Genomic DNA, 24,079 nt, shown 5'->3' on the forward strand with positions numbered 1-24,079 from the left:
TTATGTACCAAATATGTAGCCTAGAACAGCCAACAGCAGGCCTAGGCCCAATGTTTTTTGCAGTTTAAACTTTATGTGTAGGCCTAGTGTACAATCTGGCTTTCCCAAATCATTTCTTTCTTTCTTTCTTTCTTTCTTTCTTTCTTTCTTTCTTTCTTTCTTTCTTTCTTTCTTTCTTTCTTTCACTTGTTGAAAACCAGATTGAAAATAATAATAATAATAGTACTTTTATTTTGATACGCTATTGTATCGGAAATGTGTTTTGCCGCCTGGCTGCTTTATCTTGCTTCACGCATTTCGGTCACACTCGGATTGTAGTAAACACTATTTGCTTCGTTTTCCAGTATTATTGTAGCCTTCATTAAACGTTCCCAATATTGGGATATTTGTGAATGAGACGGACAGTGTGTGGTGAGATTCATGTTGGCGATCAGCTTGTCCGTTGTGTGTCCAAAATAACTTACTTCTGTGACTGTTTCGGCGGACTAGCGGTTTTGAAAGCTTGTGAAGAACACTCCTTGGAAAATTGTGCGTTTAACCTAGCAACTATGCAATGAAATGTCTTCAATCCCAAAGTAATTATTTCGATCTGGTGAAGACATTGCCATTGGCTACAATACAACACCTCAGGTAAGTGCTACAAACAGCTGTAACGATGGGTAGCCTAGCTAAACATAAACAAGGTCTCCAAAAATTCTCCAGTTGGAACGCTGCATGGTGGCGCATATTCATGCAAGCCTATGCTTTATGAACCTATGCAATATTTGCCCATTTCAGCACACAGTAGACATGTTGTGAAGGCCTATAAAGCCTTGTTTATCTGCTAATATACAGCCTAAATATGCCTACTATAATTTGGAAATGGTTGCATATTGATGGCATACTCTGTTCATGATTAGTGTCTGCAATATAGGCCACAATACAGTTTACAATCAAAACTGCAATCTATCGGACATGTTTTTTAATGGTCATTCTATGTAGTGACGATGCTTAGTGTGTAGATAAGTCATTGTGTGTGTAATGTGTGCTTTCTAGTCTAGCACCATCTAGCACCCACCATGACCACAGTGGAGGACGCAGATGCCACTGATGTTATTGGTGATGACACACTTGATGGTAAGTATTAAAGGAAAGCTTTCTTTCTTTCTTTCTTTCTTTCTTTCTTTCTTTCTTTCTTTCTTTCTTTCTTTCTTTTCTGGCATGGTGATAGTCATGACAATAGAGAATTTTGAACTTTCTTTCTTTCTTTCTTTCTTTCTTTCTTTCTTTCTTTCTTTCTTTCTTTCTTCTGCTGTATAATTTGAGAGATTCAGCTTGTAACATAAGCTGATTTATGGTGATGATCAGCAACATGTGTTTGTAGTAGCTCACAAACTTTTGAACAAAAGAAGAAGAAGGTCCGCACACTGTTGCTGCTCCCAGTTTATTATACTCAACGTGTCGACCAGTCTGGCCTTCGTACACCTGATGAAGACCAGGCTGCTCAAAACATTGTGTATAATAACCTAGGAGCAGCAACAGTGTGCAGACCTTCTTCTTTTGTCTGATCGCGTTCAGTCCGACACCTGTTTTACCTGGATGTGTGCACACTCCAAATGCTACATGCTCACACACTTTCCACATGAATGTTTACCACCACCATCAAAGTGAAGTGTTTCACTTGACCTTACTTTTTACATTTGCTTGCATCGTCATTTTTAATTTCCAGAAATAAACACTTAGCTGTAAAACGTACTGGACTTTGGTCATACTAGTAAATATTAGTTTATAAGTAGATAAACCTGAAAAGATCAAATGTGTCAATTGGTAGCACAATTTCAAAGAGCAGCCTGCCATGTAGCTAGGCTTGTCCCATGTAATAAACAACTTTCACCTCCACTTCAGAGTGCCTCGCATCTTCTCTCTTACTCTCAAAAATTGCTGCTTAATCTAATCAGGACATACTTTGGCTAAGAATTTACTGTTTGACATTTGCCATCACAAGACGTCATGACTGAAAATGTTCTTGTGCAGGTGAAGATGTCGTGGACCTGACGTATGAAACGACAGAAACATCCGTCATCGACTTGACAAATAATGATTCTGTTGTGGTGAGTTTTAGAAGAATGTATTCAACCAGCTGGCATTTGGGTCAGTGACGTTCACACGTCAGGGTGGTTTTTAGTGCATTACCTAAGAAGCATATTCATTGCTGTGTATTAATTACCCATTAATTACCAATCAATTTATAGGCATTACATATTGTGGTACCACCTGACGTCTGAGCCCAAAAACGCATCATTGACCCATTTATTCAATTTGTTGGCATTTTGTTGAAAACCTTCTGACCACTCTGTTCTGTTTTTGCCCTTGTTTTCCAAATGATACCTGAGGCAGTTGGTAGATGAAGGTAAGAACATCTATTTGTATTTATTTATTGTCATCACCACTTTTCGTCAATACATTACATTACATAACACTTTGCTAATGCTTTTATCCAAGGTGACTTACAGTTATATACAGGGTATTGGTTACAGTCCCTGGAGGTGTGTGGGGTTTGGTGCCTTGCTCAAGAGCACCTCTGCCATGGAGTACAGTAGGGAGTGGAAGGGTGGGATTTGAACCTGCAACCTTTGATCTGAAGTCCATTAGACCATGTCTACCCCTCGATCCTGTACAATTTACCTTCTGGATTTGCAAAGTAATACCCTGTGAGTTTCCATGCTGCCTTGTGCACAGCATGAAAGCCTGGAAACCCTCATTAAAACGAAGGAGACTTAAGATAGGAGGGTGTACTGACGTCATCGGAGCGTAGTACGGAATTTTCACGAGAGGAGTACAATAACTCTTCTACGGTCAGTATTGGAAGCATGGTAAAGTGCAATGCCACTACCGCCAGGGTCGGAGTGTGGAACAGGTCATAGGACAACACGAATGTTTGTCAGCTGTCCTTAATTATCCCCAGCCATTACTGCTGACCAACAGCTGCAGTTAATTTGGCCACAAAATGAGGTGCTGTTTCCACGTAGCAGGATATTTTTTTAGCAAGGTATTTTTTCTCCTGTTGAGGTGTAAACGCAACATGTGGATAAAAATAAATCCTCCATTATAACAAATGCGTTTCAGCCCCCTAAACAGGATATTTTTTCCCTGCGTTTTAAATATCTGCTACGTGGAAACGGAAGGCCAAAACCAATGCAGAACCAATGCAACCAGGAGAAAAAAATATCCACATATAAAAATAGCCAGCTATGTGGAAACAGCACCTGAATACTGACAACTGGATATCCTGTTTCCACATAGTTTGCGGATTACAAATTTTATCCATCATGGCGTCGCACCCACTGACCATGCGCATCGTGTGTTTAAGCTTTGAAATGTATTAGTTCTATGGTATTTAAGCAACGCCCCCATACTACACCGTGGCCAATGCCTTTTCCACTGAGTGATACTTATTATCCAATCCAAATTACTTGACTGAAACCCTGCCTAAGTTTTGGAACCCAAACACTAAACACGGAGGGGAGTTCAAGACACAGAGTAAGCGTTCAGTTTGTTTACAGACCCGCCAAGTCGACACCAGATGTGAAACTAGCTTTCCATCAAGCGTTGGATACTATTATAAAATAGTTAAGATTGATCTCCCCTACTAGACTCATGTCTCATGTGTGATATAGTCTTGCAGTGGCCAGGCTAATAAAGTTACTCTACTGCCAGCTTTTATTTGGGGCTGTGTGGGGACTTGTCCCTGATTTAGTGTTGCTTCAATTCACATTCAGTGCTACAGTACTTGAATCACTTAATTGGCCTAATGTTTGCATTGCAATGGATTTGCCTTGATTTCCATTTTGTTCGTAGTATTTAACATGGTAGGTTCAAGCACATGACATGGGATAGAATAGTTTCTCAACGGCGGCGCCACAGCCCCCTAGGGGGCATTTGGCAGCCCCAGGGGGATGTTGAGAAGGATACAGCTCAGTGGGGGCAGGGCTTAGTTCCCATTAGGGGGCGTCTTTTTTATTTTTCAATACTATTGGGGGCGTTGGCAGACTTATGATAAGGTCAAGGGGGCATTGGGAGGCTTATGATAAGGTGTGTGTGTGTGTGTGACGTGTGTGTGTGTGTGTGTGTGTGTGTGTGTGTGTGTGTGTGTGTGTGTGTGTGTGTGTGTGTGTGTGTGTGTGTGTGTGTGTGTGTGTGTGTGTGTGTGTGTGTGTCTGTTGGGGGGTGGGGGGTTTACAAAAAGGGGTGCCTTATGGGAGCGCTGTCTGCAATGGACAGCAGAAAGACCGTGAGATCCAGCCTATAATGTGCCATTGTATGAATGGTGATTTGGGGGTTGGGAGCTCCCACTCCCCAGACTACAAGCCAGGCTGTCTGTCTGCCCCACGGTCCCTGGAGGGAGCGCCCCTAGTCCCTGCCATACGACCAGCCAGCCAGGTTAGCTGCAGGTGTAACTTGACACAGGCCCTTATCTAGTCACAGTGCACTTAAGATCAGGGCCGCCGTAGTGGAGGTGAAGGGTGGGGGGTGTCTAGGTGGTTGTGGGGAAGGGGTTGTAATTTAGAACGATCCAAGGGCCCCCAGAGAACTGTGGTATGGTTGGAGAGAGTCGGGGGGGCCCCCAAAATGGATTCCTTTCAGGGGGGGCAGGCCGGGGTACCAGTCCATTCGCATGGTTGACTAGGCCTTGCCTGTGCCTCAAAAGGCCTTGGACATCGCATCGTACCGTTATGCCTGGGAACAGAGGTCATTTTCCAACTCTCCATACCATTGTGTGTCCATCTCTTCAGCTATCCAGTAGTAATAAAGACTGGAGGGGAGCATAGGTAAACAGTAGGCAGAGCCCTATCTGGAAAAAAATGTGTGCACACAGCTTCATCTGAAACTTATTTGTGTATCGCCTTGGGATCTAAAAAGTTGCAGGTTCTGATTTGAACAGAAATTAAATCTAATGTTCCAAACACACCAGCATCTTTGCCCATGGCTGAATTGCCATTGAGCAAGGCCCCTAACCTCACATTGCTCCAGGGTCTGTAACCAATACCCTGTACCTAATATAACTTTATTCACTTTAGATAAAAGAGTCAGCTAAAATGTGTAGATGGACTAGAAGGACTCGTGTATATTTCAGTAAATATTCTATGTATAATGTTCATTATGTGTAACTGTTTAAATCTCAAGTGTTGATCAGTAAATCGTTTAAAAGTGGTTATATACCTTAATTTCCCCCTGGGGATTAATACTGTTTCTCTACTTTATGTATTTTTTAATCTAATTTTTTTTCTGTTTGCTATCAGGTCCCCAAAGTCAAAGTGATCCAGATGATCCTGGGCATTCCAGAGCCAGGATCTTTACACCTCCATCCAGGAATACCAGCACCAGGTATAACATCCGTATGTAGAGTGAATTCCAATATGCGGACTCCCGTCCTTAGTCTGTACTTGTGACCTTGCGTTTCACTGACGCCTCGCCTCGATAAAGTGTCCCCGCTGTCAGCCTAGACATAGGGACTATTCTTCATTCACCACCCCGTTTGCAAATGAGAAAACATTAGAATTTAGCTTTTGCGAGATATTGAAATGCAATTCTGTTGTCAGTGACGTCATCACGAGGACACAAGGAGGCAAGTGAGCAAGGGAGGACGAGAGATTTAGAATTTAGAATGAACCCCATATGTAGGGCATACCTGTCAACCATCCCTAATTTCCCGGGAAACTCCCTAATTTTGACTCATTTCACTATTTTTTTTTCCCGATTATTTTTTAATTTTTTTTTTTTTTTCCCGGAAATATCCCGGATTTTTCACATGATCAAAAAACACAGTCGGTCCAGTAGGCTATTTATAGACTACCCACGGCCCTGTCCGACGAGACAGAGGGTCTTGCTTATCAAGCTACCTGCCAGAAGACGGTATGCCAGATACCACCAAGAATTGAAGTTCCTTGAAAATACGAGCTGTCAACCTCGAGCTCCGTAGCGCTTGTGCGCCCACTCTTTTCCTCAGAAACCGTCAGTTCATGCAACGCATAAAACAGCCTCGGAACAGCGAATCATGCGATTAACCTAATCCTAACCTAATCGTTGTGAAAAGCAGAGTAGAACGCACCGTCCGATCTGTCTGTGTCATCCCGTTGACTGTCAAAATTTGGCCTTTAGAAAATGTCCCGGATTTTGGCTTAAAATATGTGAATTTTCCCGGATTTTGGGAGATCAAAGTTGACAGGTATGATGTAGGGTTGCCCCGCCGGGACTCGAACCTGGGCCTACTGGGGTACCAAACTGTTAGCCTGATTGTCATCAACTTTCAAATCTCTTTGAGACTTGGTGAGACCAAGAGCCTAACGATTAACATTTCCCAAACAGCATAGTCGACCCGCCTCCCTTAGTTTGCTAATGGTTGTATGCTTCCCAACAAAGTGGTAGGGGTTCCTGATTTTTTGGGAGCTCAGAAGCGATGATTGTATATTGCTCTTGGCCTGACTAGAAGCAAGGCTGAAGGTGTTGCGTCACTAGGAGGGCACGACCTGGCTACCAAACTGTACCCTAGTACCCAACCTTGATATTAAACTGGTTTGCCCTGCTTCAAGTCCAAGCTTGAAGACTCAGAAAAGAATGCCCAGTTGATATCATTTGAACTGTTTTGATTGTCCCTACGTGTCCATTTTGTTAGTCTGATTGCTAAAGTGTATTGTTTAAGGTCAGCAAGTGTCAGTGCAGTCTTGGGCAGGGCTGCTGACAGCTTTGGCTGGTCCTGGGACAAAGACATCTGAAAGGGCCCTAAACCCAATCAATACCATGTAATAAGGATCCAATTCTGTGGCCCCTCTCTCCCTGGGCCGGGGGCAAGTGACCCCTTTGGGACACCGTTTGGTGCTTCCTCCTTGCGCGTGTGAGGCATACATGCAATTTGCTTGTGTGCGGCGAGCAGTGTGTGCTGTGGAGTGCTATGCCACAATGACAATGGGAGTTTCCCAGGTGGGCTTTCACTTTCATACACCTCTTGTTTGTTTGCAGGTCTATGCCAGGGGTGGTGAACTGCCCCATCTGCTTCGATCTTTATTCAGAGGTAAGAAAATCACAGTTTTAGGAGCTGTTTCCACGTAGCAGGATATTTTTAAATGTGGATATTTTTTTTCTCCTGGTTACATTGGTTTTGGCCTTACATTTCTACGTAAGCAGATTTTTAAAACCCACATATCAAATATCCTGCTTTCAAAATATCCCAGTTAGGGGGCTAAAATGTACCTGTTACAATGGAGTTTTTATTTTTATCCCCATGTTGCGTTTCGACCTAAACAGGAGAAAAAAAATATCCACATATAGAAATATCCTGCTACGTGGAAACTGCACTTTACAGTTAATCTGTGAAAGACCCCCAAGTAGACTCAAAACCTTATGGTATATCATCATTATCATTAGAGGTGGCCAAAGTAAAAGTAGATACATTAATTAAATACATTCATGGTGTAAGTACAACACTAGCACATGATATTACATAGCTGTTACACCAGTTATTCCATTGTACCTAATGAGGTGGATAGACGTTGTTGTTACTGAAAAAAAACTAAAAAGAAAATCCCCAAATTTTCTCCAACCAGCACATAAACCAGATGCATTCGCTCTTTATTGACGTTTAATACGTATTTAGTATAAAGTAACTATAGTAATTTGAATATTTTTTTTGTCTCCATCTCCCTCCTATGGTGATACTCTCTCTTGTGTGTTTTAATATTCATTTTATGTTTTGTTTTTTGTCTCCCTCTCTCTCTGATCAGTGATATTTATATTGTTTTTTTTTCTCCTTCTCTCTCGGATCAGTAATATTTTTATTTTAATTGTTATTATTTTTTGTCTCCGTCTCCCTCAGATCGTGCAGAGTGGGAGAGTGATGGTATCCACCATCTGCGGCCACACCTTCTGTAGCCAGTGCCTACGCGACTCCCTCACACACGCACGCACATGTCCCACATGCAGGAAGAAGCTCTCACACAAACAGTACCACCCTATCTATTTCTGATATGGAGAGCAATGCTGACACTACCACCCCATCTGCCTTTGATGGACAGCAATGCTGAGGGTTCTTTCTGTTATCCCAACTCGCGTCCTCGGCCAGTGCTTATGGCCGCACACGTCACTGACGTCCTGCCTTTGTGGAGAAAATGGTAAACTGTCAGCCTAGCCACAAAAACTTTTTGAGGACTTTTCCCCATTCAACATCCTGATTGAAAATGAGAAAATTGCATTTGTATTGCACTTTTGCAAGATATTGAATTAAACGTCTGTTGTCATCTTGCAACATCATCACATGGCTACAAGCCCAAGTGAGGATAGGCGTTAGGATATGGAAAGAACCCTGAAACTGTGTACATATTGTTTGTATTTCCCTGCGGTGGTATTCCAAGAACCTGGCTCAGTATTAAACTGGGTTAAGTTAACATTGAGGTAGTTGTAAATCATCTAAGAGAAGAGTCTGGAGTCCTCATTTTAACTGAACGACATCCGTAGCCTATTTATTACCAGGCTTACCACTTTCTGGAGGTTACCATAGCCAGGTTTATCATTTATCTATTATTTTTGGAGTACCATCTGTTGTTACATACACATTCACTGTTTATTTTTTTTCAACTGAAGTTATTTTAGAGGATTTTAAAGAGTATGACCTCATTTTGGAATTCATTCTTTGGTTGTATGTGGTGCTCTGACTTTGCACTTTACTGTAAATGGATTGAGAATGTTTCAAACATATATTGGTTAATAATAATAAATTGGTTTACTTGTTGATGTCCTGTTCTGTCATCATTCATGTAAGTGTCCTGTGTGGAGAAATATTGTAGAAAATCCTTCATCATGGAGAAGTAGTGTAGATGGTATTAATCCTGAAGAAAAGCCTTCGGGAAAGTAAATAAAAAAAAATATTAGGATGCCTTTCCCATCTCCCTTTTCTGTCTTCAAATGTTCCATCTGATGTTGAGGATGTTTCAATGCACAAAGATGCGTTTTCAATATCTAACCACCCTTCCACTCCTTTTACACTTAGCTGAGACTTCTATCCAAAGCGACTTACAGTTATTTTTAGTACAGGGTATTGGTTACAGTCCCTGGAGCAGTGTAGGGTTAGGTGCCTTGTTCAGTGCACTTCAGCCCATGGATTAAGCTAGGGGGTGGAAGGGTGGGATTCAAACCTGCAACCCTCTGATATAAAGCCCATCTCCTTAACCACCACTAAACCAGGCTGCTCCACAAGGGGCTTGTGGGCTTTTTCTTCGCCGACACTCCGCATCTATGGAGAAAACAATAAAGTTGACCATTGTCAGCTTGGGCACAAAAAAACCACATTTGGAGGACCTTTACCAATTCAACGATTGCAAATGAGAAGGGACCCTTGAATTGTGCTTCAACAGGATATTGAATAAACGTTCTACCGTCAATGACATCTTTCCTCGCATCATGAGGTCACAAGCAAAAGGGCAGGAGTAGAACTAAGATGGTGGATTAAGGAAAGGGTGATGAGCAGATGATATAGGCACTTCCCAGCTCGATCCAGGCAAACAGCCACTGACAGCCAGGTCTGGGGCAAAGTCATCTGAAATGGCCCCATTCTCTATACATGTAATGTAATGAAGGCTAGATTTTGGACACCCCCCTCTCCCTCGGCCCGGAACAACTGACCCCTTAGTCACCCCTTTTCAGCTGCGTTGCAGAAAACAAAATAGGGGACATGCAGGGCTAGACTGGGACCAAAGTGAAAGTGAAGTGAAAGTTAAAGCTCATTTGGGAAACTCCAACTCCCATTGCCATTGTGACACAGCCCTCCACAGCACACAAGTGTTCATTGCACACTGCACACACCCAAATTGCATTTATGCCTCCCCCGTGCAAGGGGGCAGCCCCCAATGGCGTCTCAAGGGAGCAGTGCGGCGGGACGGTACCATGCTCAGGCTACCTCATTCATGGAGGAAGATGGGGGAGAGCACTGGTTAATTTCTCCCCCTACTAACTTGGGAGTCGAATCGGCAACCTTTGGGCTACAAGTCTGACGCCCTAACCGCTTATCCATGACTGCCCAAACAGCAACATGACTGCCCCGCGAAGTTTTGGGCAAAGAAACCCAACAGCACCGGCCCGAGGACTATTGGCCCACCGGGAAGTGCCCGGCATGCCAGATTATTAGCAAAAATAGTCCACCAGAGCAAGATATCGCAAAACACGCCCACTCAATGCAAAGGAGTGTGCTCAAGTTGTGTCTCCTAAAGGGGCGTTGTCTCCTCCTTCTCCTTCTCTTTTTGAGGTGTTTGCTCAAGACGTGCGCTACCGCCATCTACAGCGCTAAGGGGACTTCATTTATTCTCAACCTCAGGACTCCGAAGGTCTCCTAACCGAAGGTCTCCTAAAGGGGCGTTCACCCGACATAAAGTGGATACTGGAAACGAAACAAAATGACGTATCTCTGTCTAGAATACTTCTTATGTCCAAGCCTGGGGACAGGGACATGAATGTGGGTTTTTTTAAAAACTTCAAGGAGATAGGGCAAGAAGGCACCACAAGAGCCACAAGCACCCTGTGCACGAGAACAAAACTGGCTCGCCTGACTAAAAACTCTTGGTGTACTTATGATCACATATAGACACAGTTACACGCATGACAAATGAAAGGCAATCCTTGCCTAACCCATTTTTGCAGGATTTAAAATGAAGTAGTAAAGGTTCACCGCTCATCTGTGTACTAGAGGGTGCAGGATTCAGTTGGAATTTCTACATAAAAAGGAGACAATTCGCACACTTCAGGTCTTGAAGGCCTAAAGTGTGTGTATTGTCTCCTTTTTATGCAGAATTTAAAATAAAATCTATTAACTATTTATTTACGCAAGCAGCTGGTGAATAGATATCGAAGAAGAATACTTTGTGAAACACAGGACCTGGGAGCCTCTTTCAGGCTCGGAAAAGAATTCCAGTCGCCTGCAACTGAACTCTTGATATGGCATTTGGGAATTCCGTTCCATTTTGCTTACATAACACTCTACAAACAGCAGATGGCGCTGCTGGGTAGAGGGAAAGAAAAGGAAAATAGATATTTTTAAAGGGACACTGTGTGAGATTTTTAGATGTTTATTTCCAGAATTCAAGCTGCCCATTCACTAATGTTATATTTTTCATGAATACTTACCACCAGCATCAAATTTTATGTATTCATTATGACTGGGAAAATTGCACTTTTCATACATGAAAAGGGGGATCTCTATGGTCCCCCACTTTGAATATCCAAAAATAGCCCTTTTTAGCTGCAAAATGACTGTACTTGGACCATACTAGAAAACATGTGTTTATTACTTAGAAAAAGTTAATGTAAAGATCAAATTTGGCAATAAGCAGCCCAGTTTTAATGAGCAGCATAGTGCAGTACCTTTTTAGACCATTTCCTGCACAGTGTCCCTTTAAGGCTGAGGGCGACTGAGCGTCCTCTAGATTTCTGACAGTGTCAGTGAATGACAGTTACAGTGTCTTCAAGTGGAGGCACTGTGTGAATGCAGTCTCCTGTGGGTTTTGTGAGGAGTTTATGTGGATGACATTTAAGGTCTTAGCACAGAGCCTTTGTTAGAACCTTTCTGTTACCAACATTGTAATGGCTACCCATGTCTTAATCTGTTACTTAAGTTAAGGCTCTTGGTGCTGTCATAGCAATGGTGTTGTGATGCAGTTGAGTGTTTTCAGCAAAAAGTGAATAGGCCCACCAGCGTCCCCAGCTGCAGTTAGAGGCTTCGGCCTTCATAGTAAATGTACTATATAAACATATCCCCATCAAGACAACACGGGTTCACATTTACAGTAGGCTTACTTATTGCAATGTGAAACTTCATGCAATAAACGTGGCATTATGTGTTACAGCATTTATGTGCCCTCGATTTCCTTTTTTTTAAGAGAAGAAGTGTGAATAATCCATTGCAGTTAGGATAGTTGAGTGGCAATCCTAGAAGTACATAGCCTCCTTCAATAGGGCTATAGAATGAGGCTACCGTTTTACTTACTGTAGTTCCAACATAGATATTATTATATTATGTTGATAGCTCTATCAACATAATATAATCATTTCTATGTTGGAACTACAGTAAGTAAAACTGTTGCAATGTGAAATCATATGGAATATGAATGTTTTTTTTCTTTCTTTTTTACCATTCCATTCATTGTAGCCTACTGTAGGCCCTACAATGTCATGGGAAGAGTTAGGTCTACAGCAGCCAATGATAGGCCACATTGTCATGTGTTTACATCAGATCTATTATCATTTGCAATGCACTTTGACACACTTAATCCACATTTGTGCCTGTTGTACAATAAAGTTGAATGTTTGTGTTGTCTTTATTTCTCCTGCTGACCCATGGGCCCCGGAGGAGGTGCGACAGGCAGCAATACCCAGCAGGTTTTAACAGCTACCTGTATACTCCTGACCTACCTGTGTAATATCCCATTATGGCAGAGGTGGGGAACCTATGTCTCGAGGGCCATTTGCGGCCCTTGAGGCCGTTTTATGCAGCCCCCGATATAATTTTAAAGGGACACTGTGTGAGATGTTTAGTTGTTCATTTCCAGAATTCATGCTGCCCATTCACTGATGTTACCTTTTTCATGAATATTTACCACCACCATCAAATTCTAAGTATTCATTATGACTGGAAAAATTGCACTTTTCATATATGAAAAGGGGGATCTTCTCCATGGTCCGCCATTTTGAATTTCCAAAAATAGCCATTTTTAGCTGCAAAAATGACTGTACTTGGACCATACTAGAAAATGTTTGTTTATTACTTAGTAAACTTTCATGTAAAGATCACATTTGGCAATAGGGAGCCTAGTTTCAATGAGCAGCATAGTTGCAGTACCTTTTTTGACCATTTCCTGCACAGTGTCCCTTTAATGTTATGCAGCTTCACATGAAATATGACGTATTTTGTAAAGGACTCTTGGAAAGTACATTTGCAATGCAATTAAATAATATTTAGGGGACCTACAGAAGGTGGGGTCTGTTTTAATGGTGGCTGCTTTCAATATAGGCCTTAAGTGCTGGGTGAAATACTGGTTTGTGCTCATAGTACGGCCCTTGGAGGACTTTTACGGCCCTTGGTGGAATTTGAAGTGGCCCCTCGAATGGAAAGGTTCCCCACCCCTGCACTATGGCAATGTTTTCCTATTTCTATATTTTGTCGTACTTTATTTATTGACTGCAGTAGACCTGTAGACACATGGATGAGCGGTTAGGGCGTTAGACTTGCATCCCAGAGGTTGCCGGTTCGACTCCCGACCCGCCAGGTTGGTGGGGGGAGTAATCAACCAGTGCTCTCCCCCATCCTCCTCCATGACTGAGGTACCCTGAGCATGGTACCGTCCCACCGCACTGCTCCCCATGGGGCGCCACTGAGGGCTGCCCCCTTGCACGGGTGAGGCATAAATGCAATTTCGTTGTGTGCAGTGTTCACTTGTGTGCTGTGGAGTGCTGTGTCACAATGACAATGGGAGTTGGAGTTTCCCAATGGGCTTTCACTTCACAAAATGCTGCTGTCGCTATTGTAGTCATGTCTACAAATATACATTTTCTAAATACAGTATAGCCCTGCTGTATTGTAGTCTATTGTATTGGGTAATGGGTATTATACTGTAGGCCTTGTATGTGTCTGTCTATGGATGTAGGCTGTCAGTCAGCTTGTTGTCAATAAAGCTGACTGTATTAGGGCCCTATTATTGCATTCTACTGTGTTCTATTCGAGGACTATATTACATGTCTAGACTGCTATATATTTAGAGAGCTATAGTAGCCTACTTGGTCAATAAAGGTGATTTGGTGATATTGTCAAAATTGTTTACACTCTTGGTTCTGTCACTACCAAGAGTAAGGCGCACTCAGCTATCCAAACAACACATAGCCTACTACTTTTATTCTATAGCCTGGGTAAAGAGTTAAATGTACTTTGGAAGAGCCTCAACGTGATTGGTTAAAGGTCAGATTAGACTTCAGCAACTGCGAGCGTGAAAAGTCGCGTGGGAGTGGCCACGAACCAATTTTGTATTCATGCATCTGCGAGCTCTGCGAGGTCCGAGGTCTCGTTGCCAGCCACATTTGAAATTGCGCGATTAGGCTACTTTCACTACATTATAAGCACTGCGGTCATTATTAAGCAATGTTGCTTTCTATCCCGGTTAGCTAGGTATTTTCACACAAATTGCAAAGGCAATGCAGTGGTATCATTATTTGACATACCCAGTCTGTTTTCACGAGCAGAAAATGCAAGCATGTAAAGACAGTTGATTCTGCCGATGTGTGTTTACATTCGGTGGAGGAACGGTAGTATAACCGCAGGCATTGTGCCACGAGTGTTCAACTGATGCATTGTTTGTTACTTAGCTTAGCTTCGTGTATTTACACACATTTACACACAAGGCATTAATAAAGTTTTTAACAGAATACAGCTCTGCTCTCGCAAACTACTGGCATTGCGCTGCCACAAGAACAAAACAAGGAAGTAGCGAGACGACCAATCATAGTGCCTTTTTGTCTGCGTACTCCGCGTCCGTCCGACGGATAGTTAGAATTTTTTCGAGGCGCTAGACGACGGGCGCAGAGCCTCTGAGAGGGGGGCGTGGACTCGCATAGACAGAAAACGGACGGACGCAGATTCTATGCGAGCGAAGCATAAATCTAGCTTTAGTCGTAGCTTTTGGACAGGCTGGAATGCCCCTTGGCGATTACGGTCTTAGCAGGACATCAGCTGTGTGAGAGTGTGTGGTGAGTCTCGGGCGAAAAAGTTTTATCCGAACGTTCACGAGTGCGCGCGTGTTTTGGGTAGCCTATTCCTAACGTGTGAAGAATCAACACGATTAGCGATTTATAGTTTTAATACAAGTTGCGGACGAGTCGCAGACGACCTAGCCTGAGGAGCGGTGGACCTACTATCACCACCACCACCACTAACTACTACGGCGTCTTTCATTAGCCTGTCACTGACTGAAGCCATATCAACTGGTCGCGAGTGAGTGGCCGCGTGCTGTTGCTGAACCTGCCCAGACACTCGAACTTGCCTTAAAAACTTTGTAACAGAAATCCTTTGCGCGTTTTTAAGCCGGGAGCCATGTTTAAGAGAATTGAATATCCGTTTAAGTAACCACTCCAGCCGTCCGTTTCAGAAAGATGTGACCGTCAGCGCGCGCCTTCGGAAACTATTTCCAGGAGTTTCAGTGTCGATTACTGGTAAGATACTACGAACGCTATGCCCTAAGGGCAACGTAGCCCGCAGGCTGTAGCTCTTGTTTTCTATTCAAAGCAGCCTAATAATCAAGACGAAACATTTGTAGCCCATGTACAAAGTCTAAAGGGGAGGCAATAACGGAAAGGGCCATTTGTTTCTGTATAATGCGAGTTACATTAGTCCTTTGCTTTTTGTAAGAAAGTTACAAAGCTTTGGTCCCTTACTCAGTACAGTAATGCACAGTGTAATGGTGTTACTTTACCTCTTGCAATGCTCTCATTTTCCAATACAACCAAAAATGCCAATGTAAACTATGCAATACAACGTACAGTAGGCAATATAATAAATGTCGGCTGCCTGTGTGTGTTTACTAAAGCTCAATTTTCTATGCTCTCCCCCTCACCAGCTATACAACTCATCAACCAGAATGGATTTTGTATGGATTGTCTTCCTCTTATTTCACGCCGTATTGAAGTCGGAGTGTGCACGAGGTAAGCCCCTATTATATGGTTGTCCTGGTCAGGACTTGAGATGTATAAAGTTGAAGTAGGCCTACTGAGGGATGTAATTGCAACACTAGTAGTAGGCCTTTGATATTACATAGTTGCAGATATGTAATAGGCTGTTTGGCCTACATTGGGCTTACTTCGAATATGGTGCATTCCCATCAGGATTTCCATTGGACTAGGCCTATGGAGATGAAACATGCAGAGGTTGGAGATGGATGGATGGATGTGTATAAAATGTAGATACTTGGATGGGTGGATGAATGTAAGTTGGGCTATAATGGATGGATGGATGGATGAATGGGCGGGCGGATGGATGGATGGATGGATGGATGGATGGATGGATGGATGGATGGATGGATGGGCGGATGGATGGATGGATGGATGGATGGATGTATGGATGGATGGATGGGCGGATGGACATGCCTGAATAGATACTGTACTGTAATGGATACATGATGGGCAGCCACATGAAATATTAGCATTGAGAAATCTCATCCGGTCCTAATAGGCCTACAGTGTGTTGTGAGATTGCTGGTTGCAGGTTCGACACTGGGTTTGAGCTGCACAGTAGGTTACAGGTGGTAGCCTATACTGAATTAATGTTGCAGGACAGGACAGGAGGCGTTCTTTTTAACCCCTTTGCGCTGAACCTATGTTATAACTGCACCAAAATTGTAATTGTAATGACCAAGTCTTAATCTGTTACGTTAATGCTCTCGGTAATGTCATAGCAATGGTGGCATGAGTCTTTTCCTTTTTTTATGTTTTTTTTGTTGTCTTTTTCGACTTTATTTGATAGGACAGCGTGAGAGGTGGACAGGAAGTGAATTGGGAGAGGGACGGGGAGGGGTTGGCAAAGGACCCGTGCCGGGAATCAAACCCGGGTCAGCCGTATGGCAGGCGAGTTCCCTACCAGTTGGCCACGGCAGGGCCGTCATGAGTCTTTTCAGCAATAAGTGAACAGGCCCACCGGCAGGCCCCTCTGCGCAAAGAGGCTACAATACTGTATACTGTATTCACAGGCTTTTGGGGCCTTTATTGTAGATAGAGACAGAGAAGAGAGGCGAGCAGTGATTTGGAGATGGAGAGATGGATGAGGAGAAGGCTGGATTCGAACCTGGGTCCCCGTGGGTAAGGAGGCAGCCGTGGCCTAATGGTTAGGGTGGTGGTCTTAAGATCAGAGGGTTGCAGGTTTGAATCTCACCCCCCCTACACTTGCACCCATGGCTGAAGTGCCCTTGAGGAAGGCACCTAACCCCCAACTTGCTCCAGGGACTTAAACTAAAACCCTGTATATGACTAAGGGTCGTGTAACGGATGCCAACCAGCAGAGTTTGGCGTAGAGCGTTGGTAAACCTCCCTCCCTCCCATACAGTATCGAAAGCATTGAGCTATCGGTTTGGACCTTTAGCTCAGCAGTTTCGTGCTGTCCCTCCCATGCCCAAACTGGAGCGTTGACTGGTAGGTGGCGGGTTTTGGCCCCAAGTAGGGAACTAGCGCAGGATCACCTCAGTCACAGTCGCTTTGGATTAAAGCATCAGCTAAGTGTAACGTAATAATGTAATAAAGTTGCACTTAAAGTAGCAGCTCCAATGCTGGAGGCGTTCTTCTGAGATGCAGTGTCGTTATGTTATGCCTAGGCCGCATCCTGACATGTCAGGCTTGGCCAGAAAATGTGCTCAGTATCTCTTTTTGTGTGTGTGTGTGGGGGGTGCTTTTCTTGCCTTTTTTATTAGATAGGACAGTCTGGAGACAGGGAAGCAATGGGAGAGAGAGACAGGAGAGGATCGGCAAATGAAATGACCCGGGCCGGAATCGAAACCGGGTCGCCGGTGTAGCAGTGCAGTAGTTCCCAGCCGTTTGAGTCACGGCTGGGCCATGTGCTGAATATCTCGCAGCTGACGAATGGGAGTCTCACACGGTCTAGGAATTTGGATGTAGTTTGTGTATTTATTGTTGCGGGAGGATTCAACCTGGGCTAAAGTAAACAACAGGGAAAAGTAAACACACAGGAACACACTGTAGAGACCTAGTAGTGACGCACACACACACACATATCGCTCTCTCTCTCTCTTTCTCTCTCCCTCTCTCTCTCTCTCTCTCTAGTGGCAGAACAATTGCACACAGGGCCCAGGGCAGAACACTGATTGGGCCCCCCATACAGCCTCTAAAACGTCATAATAGGGCCAATACGGGTAGGGGCAAATACTCTGCTTGCCCTCCATAGTTCCGCCTCTCTCTCTCTCTCTCTCTCCATACACACATACAGTTACTGCTAATATACTGTATGTACCGTATCTCTCTCTTTCTCTCTCTCTCTCTCTCTCTCTCTCTCTCTCACTCACACACACACACACACACACACACACACACACACACACACACACACACACACCACACACACACACACACACACACACACACACACACACACACACACACACTCACACACATACACACACACACACACACACACACACACACACACACATACACACACACTGATACTGGTATACAGTGCCCGTATAATAACACATCGCACTGCTGATAGACCTGTTCTCTGCGATTGCTCTCTTTCCTTGTAAGACAGACTTCCCTGCCCCAGATCCCCTGTTGTATTGCCTGAGATTGTAGTCTTTCATAGTCAAGTCAAGCTTCTCACTTTGACCCCTTGTCCTGCTGCACGTAGTAAGGTTTATCCTTTAAGAGAGATGTAGCCAAGGCTTCCTTGTGGCGGATTTGTGGGCTTTGGTTCTGAGGCCCTGCATTACGCTGCAATACACAGACACGGTTCTAGTCAATTTGGTGCCCTAGGCAAGCACCCACCCCATTTCCTCTTTGTGCAATTATTACAAATTAGCAGCTGTAAACACAGCATCGTACATCTGATCGAAGGCATGTGATCTAGTACTACCTACATACACTATATATACTGAGTGCCCATGAATAATCATTGTCAGTTTAAAGTTTAGTGTTTTATTTCACTTGGTATTCTGGGACTTTGGGGTGTTACTGGTGCTGCCCAGTGCTTAATTTATCAAGCAGGAAGTCCTGGAGCGCAATGGATGGGTGGCTCCCCCCCAAGGGGGGGTCTGTGATGTCTTTCCCTGAGTTTCCATCCAAGGTTCCGGAGCTCTCGTCTGAAGTTCGGGAGCTAGCTCCCCCTCGCACTGCTGGTGCCCCCAAAGCATTGTGCGCCCTAGGCAACCGCCTTGTCTGTCTATGCCCATCACTGGACCTGCACAGTCAGTCAAAAGACATCAGTTGTGAGACGACACAAGCCTTCCTCTCTTTTTTGGGGGCCCTTAGAGTTGAGAGACATTTCATCTCTTCAGCTGGGTGACAAAAGAGGTCCAGGTGCTTACTGTGTACAACTAAACTGTTTTGACAAAGATAATCTGGATGAATGGGAATCTTCACAGGCACAGTAGACAGACAGGGAGCAAAGCCATCCTGAAGTTACCCTGACATGATGACAGGCACCGTCTGTCTGTAAGAGGAGGCCTTGTAATCATTTGAATTTAGTAGTGCTGTAACGATATTGTATCGAACCGAGAAACTGTGATACACAGAGTCACAATATCTTGATACAGCAGTATCTTGATACGCCTTTTCAAAGTTCTGTCAGTCCAGAAAACAATGGGCAATGTGAAAAAAAGGAAATGAATTGATATGAAAACGTACATTTAAAAATGGAGGGAAGTATCAAACTGTAGGTCAAAAATCATGATATGAAGCGATTTATGAGTTAAGTGTATTGCGTTACAGCCCTAGAATTTAGCATTAAATGTAGCGATTAGGGATGCAAATTATTGATTAATTTCTTATTAATTTTCTTAATTTCTTATTAATTTCTTAGCCTTATCGATCGACTTACGATTAATTGATAAGTGGCATTTTCCCCCGAAATGTCAATGTTTCGCGGGGAAAAAACTACTAAATCTAAAAATGTAATTTAAAAATTTATATAAAATACCACATTTAAATGAATTCTATTTCAATGTTTTAATCCAAAGGTGATTGGCATATTCCCACTATTCACACACACTCTTCACATGCCCATTTCACCTGGGTCTCTTGTCAGTTGAATTGTCGATTAATTGTGATTAATGTTTTTTAATCGATTAATGCATTGATCGATTAAAGTCGATTAATCGTTTGCATCCCTACTAGCGATTAAACATGCTGTTTCTTTCCCTTAGTCATTGCACATAGTACTTAGCGTAGCCTCTGACTGCAGATGGGCCAGTGGACGAGCGCCTATTCACTCTTTACTGAAAATACTCAAATACATCATAACAACATTGCTATGACTTTACAGAGAGCCTTAAGGATTAAGTCATGGTCGTCGCTGCAATTTTGCTGACAATAAGATTATAACATAGGCTCTGCGTTAAGGGGTTAACAGAGTAACACACAGCATACAGTGCACACTTCACTGATGTTTCTTGATAGCTTACGTGTATTATGAAGTCTTAGGGCCCAAGTTCTAATGCAGTGTGCAAATATGTAGGTAATTGTTGCAATAGTATTGTAAACCCGTGGATCCACAAGATGTATGTAGGCTAACCCATGCCTGTCTTAGAGACTTACTGAGTTGTTTACATATGTGGACAGATTTTAAGATTTATTTCCGACGGCCTTGGCCTGGCAGGTCTGTTATGGTCTACTCTGGTGTGGGGTGGTACGAAGGCGTCAAAGTTTTGAAAATATATTATTTGAACAAAATGGCATTTTTATGTTGTGTGTACAAATATGTTAATTGTAATAGCCCTGGATATGTGCAGCCAAAGTCTATGTAGGCTAACTCATGACTGCCTTACAGACTTAAGTTGTTTAAATGTTTGGAGAGATTTAGTGTGGCCTTGGTCTGGTCTCCTGGTTGTGTTGGTGTGTGGTTGTACGAATGTACTGTACTGTATTGCTGTTTTGAAAATGTAATGTTTTGATATCATGCATCTACTTATGCAGTGTCTGAGTATGTAATGTTCTTTTTGCTGATACATTTGTATTTTAAGCCTTTAATTAAATTATTTACTTAGAGAGTAACATCTATTTTTTATAAAAAGTCTATGCTTATAGTACCCCCCTCACATACTTTCTGTATGTATGTGTCTGTCGTGTACTTTTTTGCACAAGTTGTATGTATGATACTGCTGCAACACATGCATTATCCTACTGTGGGATAATAAAATGCATACTTCCTCACTTACTGAGGTAATTGCAATTGCAATAGTACTGTGAAACCCTCCTTGACACACAATGTGTAATGTATACAGCAGGCAGGCGTAACTCATGACTGCCTTATAGACTTCATAATTTGTTTAAATATGTGGAGAGATTTAGTGTGGCCTTGGTCTGCTCTGCTCTGGTCGGCTGGCGTGGTCGGGCGGTGTGTGGTGGTACCAAGGTGTTGGTCTAAGCTTGTGTTGCAGTGTTGCAGTGTAGGAGTGGGGGAGGTCTGACTGCGTACCCCCTTATCATGTGAGTGAGAGAGAGGGAGAGAGAGGAGGGGCTAGAGGGGAGGAAAGTAAACACTTCGGCAGAGCTGCTGCAGCAGGAAGGTGGGGGGTTGGTTGGTTGGTTGGTGCCTGCCTGCCTGCCTGCCTGCCTGCCTGCCTCTCCTGCCCATATGGGGGTCAGTTAGCTGGTTGGTGCCTGGCCTGGCCTGCCTGCCTGCCTCCCTTTGCCTGCCTCCCTTGCCCGTATGAGGGCTAGTTGGTGCCTGACCTGGCCTGCCTCCCCTGCCCGTATGGGGGCTGGTTGGTGCGTGCATGCCTGCCTGCCTGCCTGCCTGCCTGCCTGCCTCCACTGCCTGTAAGGGGGACGGTTGGTGCCTGCCTGCCTGCCTGCCTGCCTGCCTGCCTCCCCTGCCCATATGGGGGCTGGTTGGTGCGTGCGTGCCTGCCTGCCTGCCTGTAAGGGGGCTGGTTGGTGCGTGCCTGCCTGCCTGCCTGCCTGCCTGCCTGCCTGCCTGCCTGCCTGCCTGCCTGCCTGCCTCCACTGCCCGTAAGGGGGTCGGTTGGTACCTGGCCTGCCTGTCTGCCTGGCATTCCATGTCTGCCAGTATGGTGGTCATGGGCTACAATTTGTTGTTGGAGAATAAAAAGGAATTGAAAGAAAAGAAAAGAAGGGAAAAGAAAACCCCCAACCCACATAATCGTGATTTTTATGACATGAATTGAAATGTAAGTTTTAGTTAAATGAAATTATTGACTTGCAAAGACTGTGGTAATATACAGTACACACACACATGCATCACAGACACACACACACACACACACACACACACACACACACACACACACACACACACACACACACACACACACACACACACACACACACACACACACACACACACACGTATGTGATGTGTGCATGCACATGATGGGATAGGTTTTGTTGTTTAAAAAAAGAAGACAAAAAGATAGGACAGAAAAGAAAACCCCCCCACACCCACATACTACATATCCGTATCTGCATTCTGGGATGTCTTTTGTTGTTTAAAAAAAAGAAAAAAAAAAGATAAGAAAGAAAAGAAACCCCAAACTACATACCTGCATTAGACCATGCGATGTTCTTTGCTGTCTGTAAGGCTACATGAATGTGTTTGATGTGGGATTGTGGTTTTGTTTATAGGACCAAATGTCTCTGTACTGTTATTATGTTGTGCAGGCGGTAATATGTTGTGCCGCCTTTTGGTTCAGATTGGATTGTTGGTAATCTGATTGTTTTCTGAATCTGACACTGTTTTCTTATACAGTATATATATATATATATATATAACGACGTTGCATACATATGCATTAAGCTTCCCAAAAGTCTTCAGATGTGCTCATTGCCATTTTGCTTACAGCAAGCTTATAATAGAAGCTCTGAAAGGGTTAAACAAAAAGAAAGAACAAAAATAGAATAAAAAAAACCCAACCACACACATTGTGCAATTTTCAGATTACGCTACTTTAAGTATTTTCAGATCTGTGATGTGGTTGTGTTTGAATATCTTTGAAGGTGCATTATTTGAACAAAGGATTCCCATTAAGCATGAACTATGTGTGACCATGTTTTTGAGAGAGCTGTGGTTTCAGGGACAGCGTTTCAGAGAGAGAGCTGTCTGTCAAAGGAAGTGTGCAGAAAGTGTGTTGCCATGTGAGTGGCATAATAGGTGACAGAGCTGTACATTAACAAAATCAGCGTAACTTTAAGGAACATAGAGTAAAGTAGAGTACAGTAGAAGAGGATCTTTTATTGATCTCAGGGGGAAATTAAGGTGTCAAGGAGCATGTATACTTAAATACAGAAGACATTACACAAAACGACATTACACACATTGTTACACATATATTAATAACCATAGCTCACTCTTACATACATTCAGCCCAAGGAAGGTCTCTCTCTACTGTCCATAGAGCAATGTGGGGTTAGGTAACTTGCTCAAGGGCACTTCAGCCATGGATGGAGGACGGGATTGATAAGGGTGGGCATTGAACCTGCAACCCTGTGATCTACTGTCCTACACCACGGCTGTCTATTATGGCCACTTTCACCCTATTGGTAGGGCAGGATTCGAACCTGCAACCCTCTGTTCTAGGGCTGTAACGATATTGTATCGAACCGAGAAATCGTGATACACAGAGTCACGATACTGTATCGTGATACAAGGAGGCAGTATCGTGATACGCCCTTTCAAAGTTTTATTACCCATTAGTCCAGAAAACAACCTTATGATTTGATGTGATAGTGTTTCCAAACTTCAGGGGAGATACTTTTCAGAAATCGTGGGGTGTATCGAACCGTAGGTCAAAAATCGTGATTCGAACCGAACCGTGAGTTGAATGTATCGTTACAGCCCTACTCTGTTCCAAAGACCACCTAAATATTAGGCTATGACTACCTAGGTAGGTGCCTTAGGTAGTGTGTTTTAGGGTTTAGCTTTCACACCTCTGTCTGGCATTTGGTCTTTAGTCTGCACCAAACGGTACATTGGAAGAACCAAAAGCTCTTCCTGGTTCCCTTCCCCTTCATTGGCATTGGTGTAAAATGTCTCAGTCCTACTTTGGGATGGCACCTCTGATGTGACAGCAAGCGGAGCCAAAATAGATTAAATGTTAAAGCCCAACTGAAGTGAAAGCCCAACTGGGAAACTCCAACTCCCATTGTCATTGTGACACAGCACTCCACAGCATAACAGTGAGCACGGCATACTGCACACAACTAAATTGCATTCATGCCTCACCTGTGCAAGGGGGCAGCCCCCAATGGCGCCACGAGGGAGCAGTGCGGCTGGACGGTACCATGCTCAGGGTACCTCAGTCATGGAGGAGGATGGAGGAAAGCACTGGTCAATTAGTTC

General features: G+C 43.7%; 2 protein-coding genes across 2 annotated transcripts in view; both read left to right on the forward strand.

Annotated features, from left to right (window-relative positions):
- Positions 1-264: 264 nt before the first annotated feature.
- rnf4 (ring finger protein 4) lies at positions 265-8,763 on the forward strand. Its single transcript, XM_063190527.1, has 7 exons — positions 265-630; positions 1,036-1,116; positions 2,014-2,090; positions 2,377-2,389; positions 5,280-5,364; positions 6,997-7,048; positions 7,850-8,763. The coding sequence occupies exons 2-7, from the start codon at positions 1,059-1,061 to the stop codon at positions 7,997-7,999; spliced, it is 435 nt and encodes a 144-aa protein (XP_063046597.1). The 5' UTR covers positions 265-630; positions 1,036-1,058; the 3' UTR covers positions 8,000-8,763.
- Positions 8,764-14,633: 5,870 nt separating this feature from the next.
- fgfrl1a (fibroblast growth factor receptor like 1a) overlaps positions 14,634-24,079 on the forward strand; it is a 72,324-nt gene continuing 62,878 nt past the window's right edge. The window contains exons 1-2 of the mRNA XM_063190348.1: positions 14,634-15,216; positions 15,621-15,705. Coding sequence (XP_063046418.1) covers positions 15,642-15,705 — 64 coding nt within the window. The 5' untranslated portion in view covers positions 14,634-15,216; positions 15,621-15,641. The remainder of the gene's footprint in view (positions 15,217-15,620; positions 15,706-24,079) is intronic.

This window comes from Engraulis encrasicolus, chromosome 23 (assembly GCF_034702125.1).
Source record: "Engraulis encrasicolus isolate BLACKSEA-1 chromosome 23, IST_EnEncr_1.0, whole genome shotgun sequence".
NCBI classification, from domain to species: domain Eukaryota; kingdom Metazoa; phylum Chordata; class Actinopteri; order Clupeiformes; family Engraulidae; genus Engraulis; species Engraulis encrasicolus.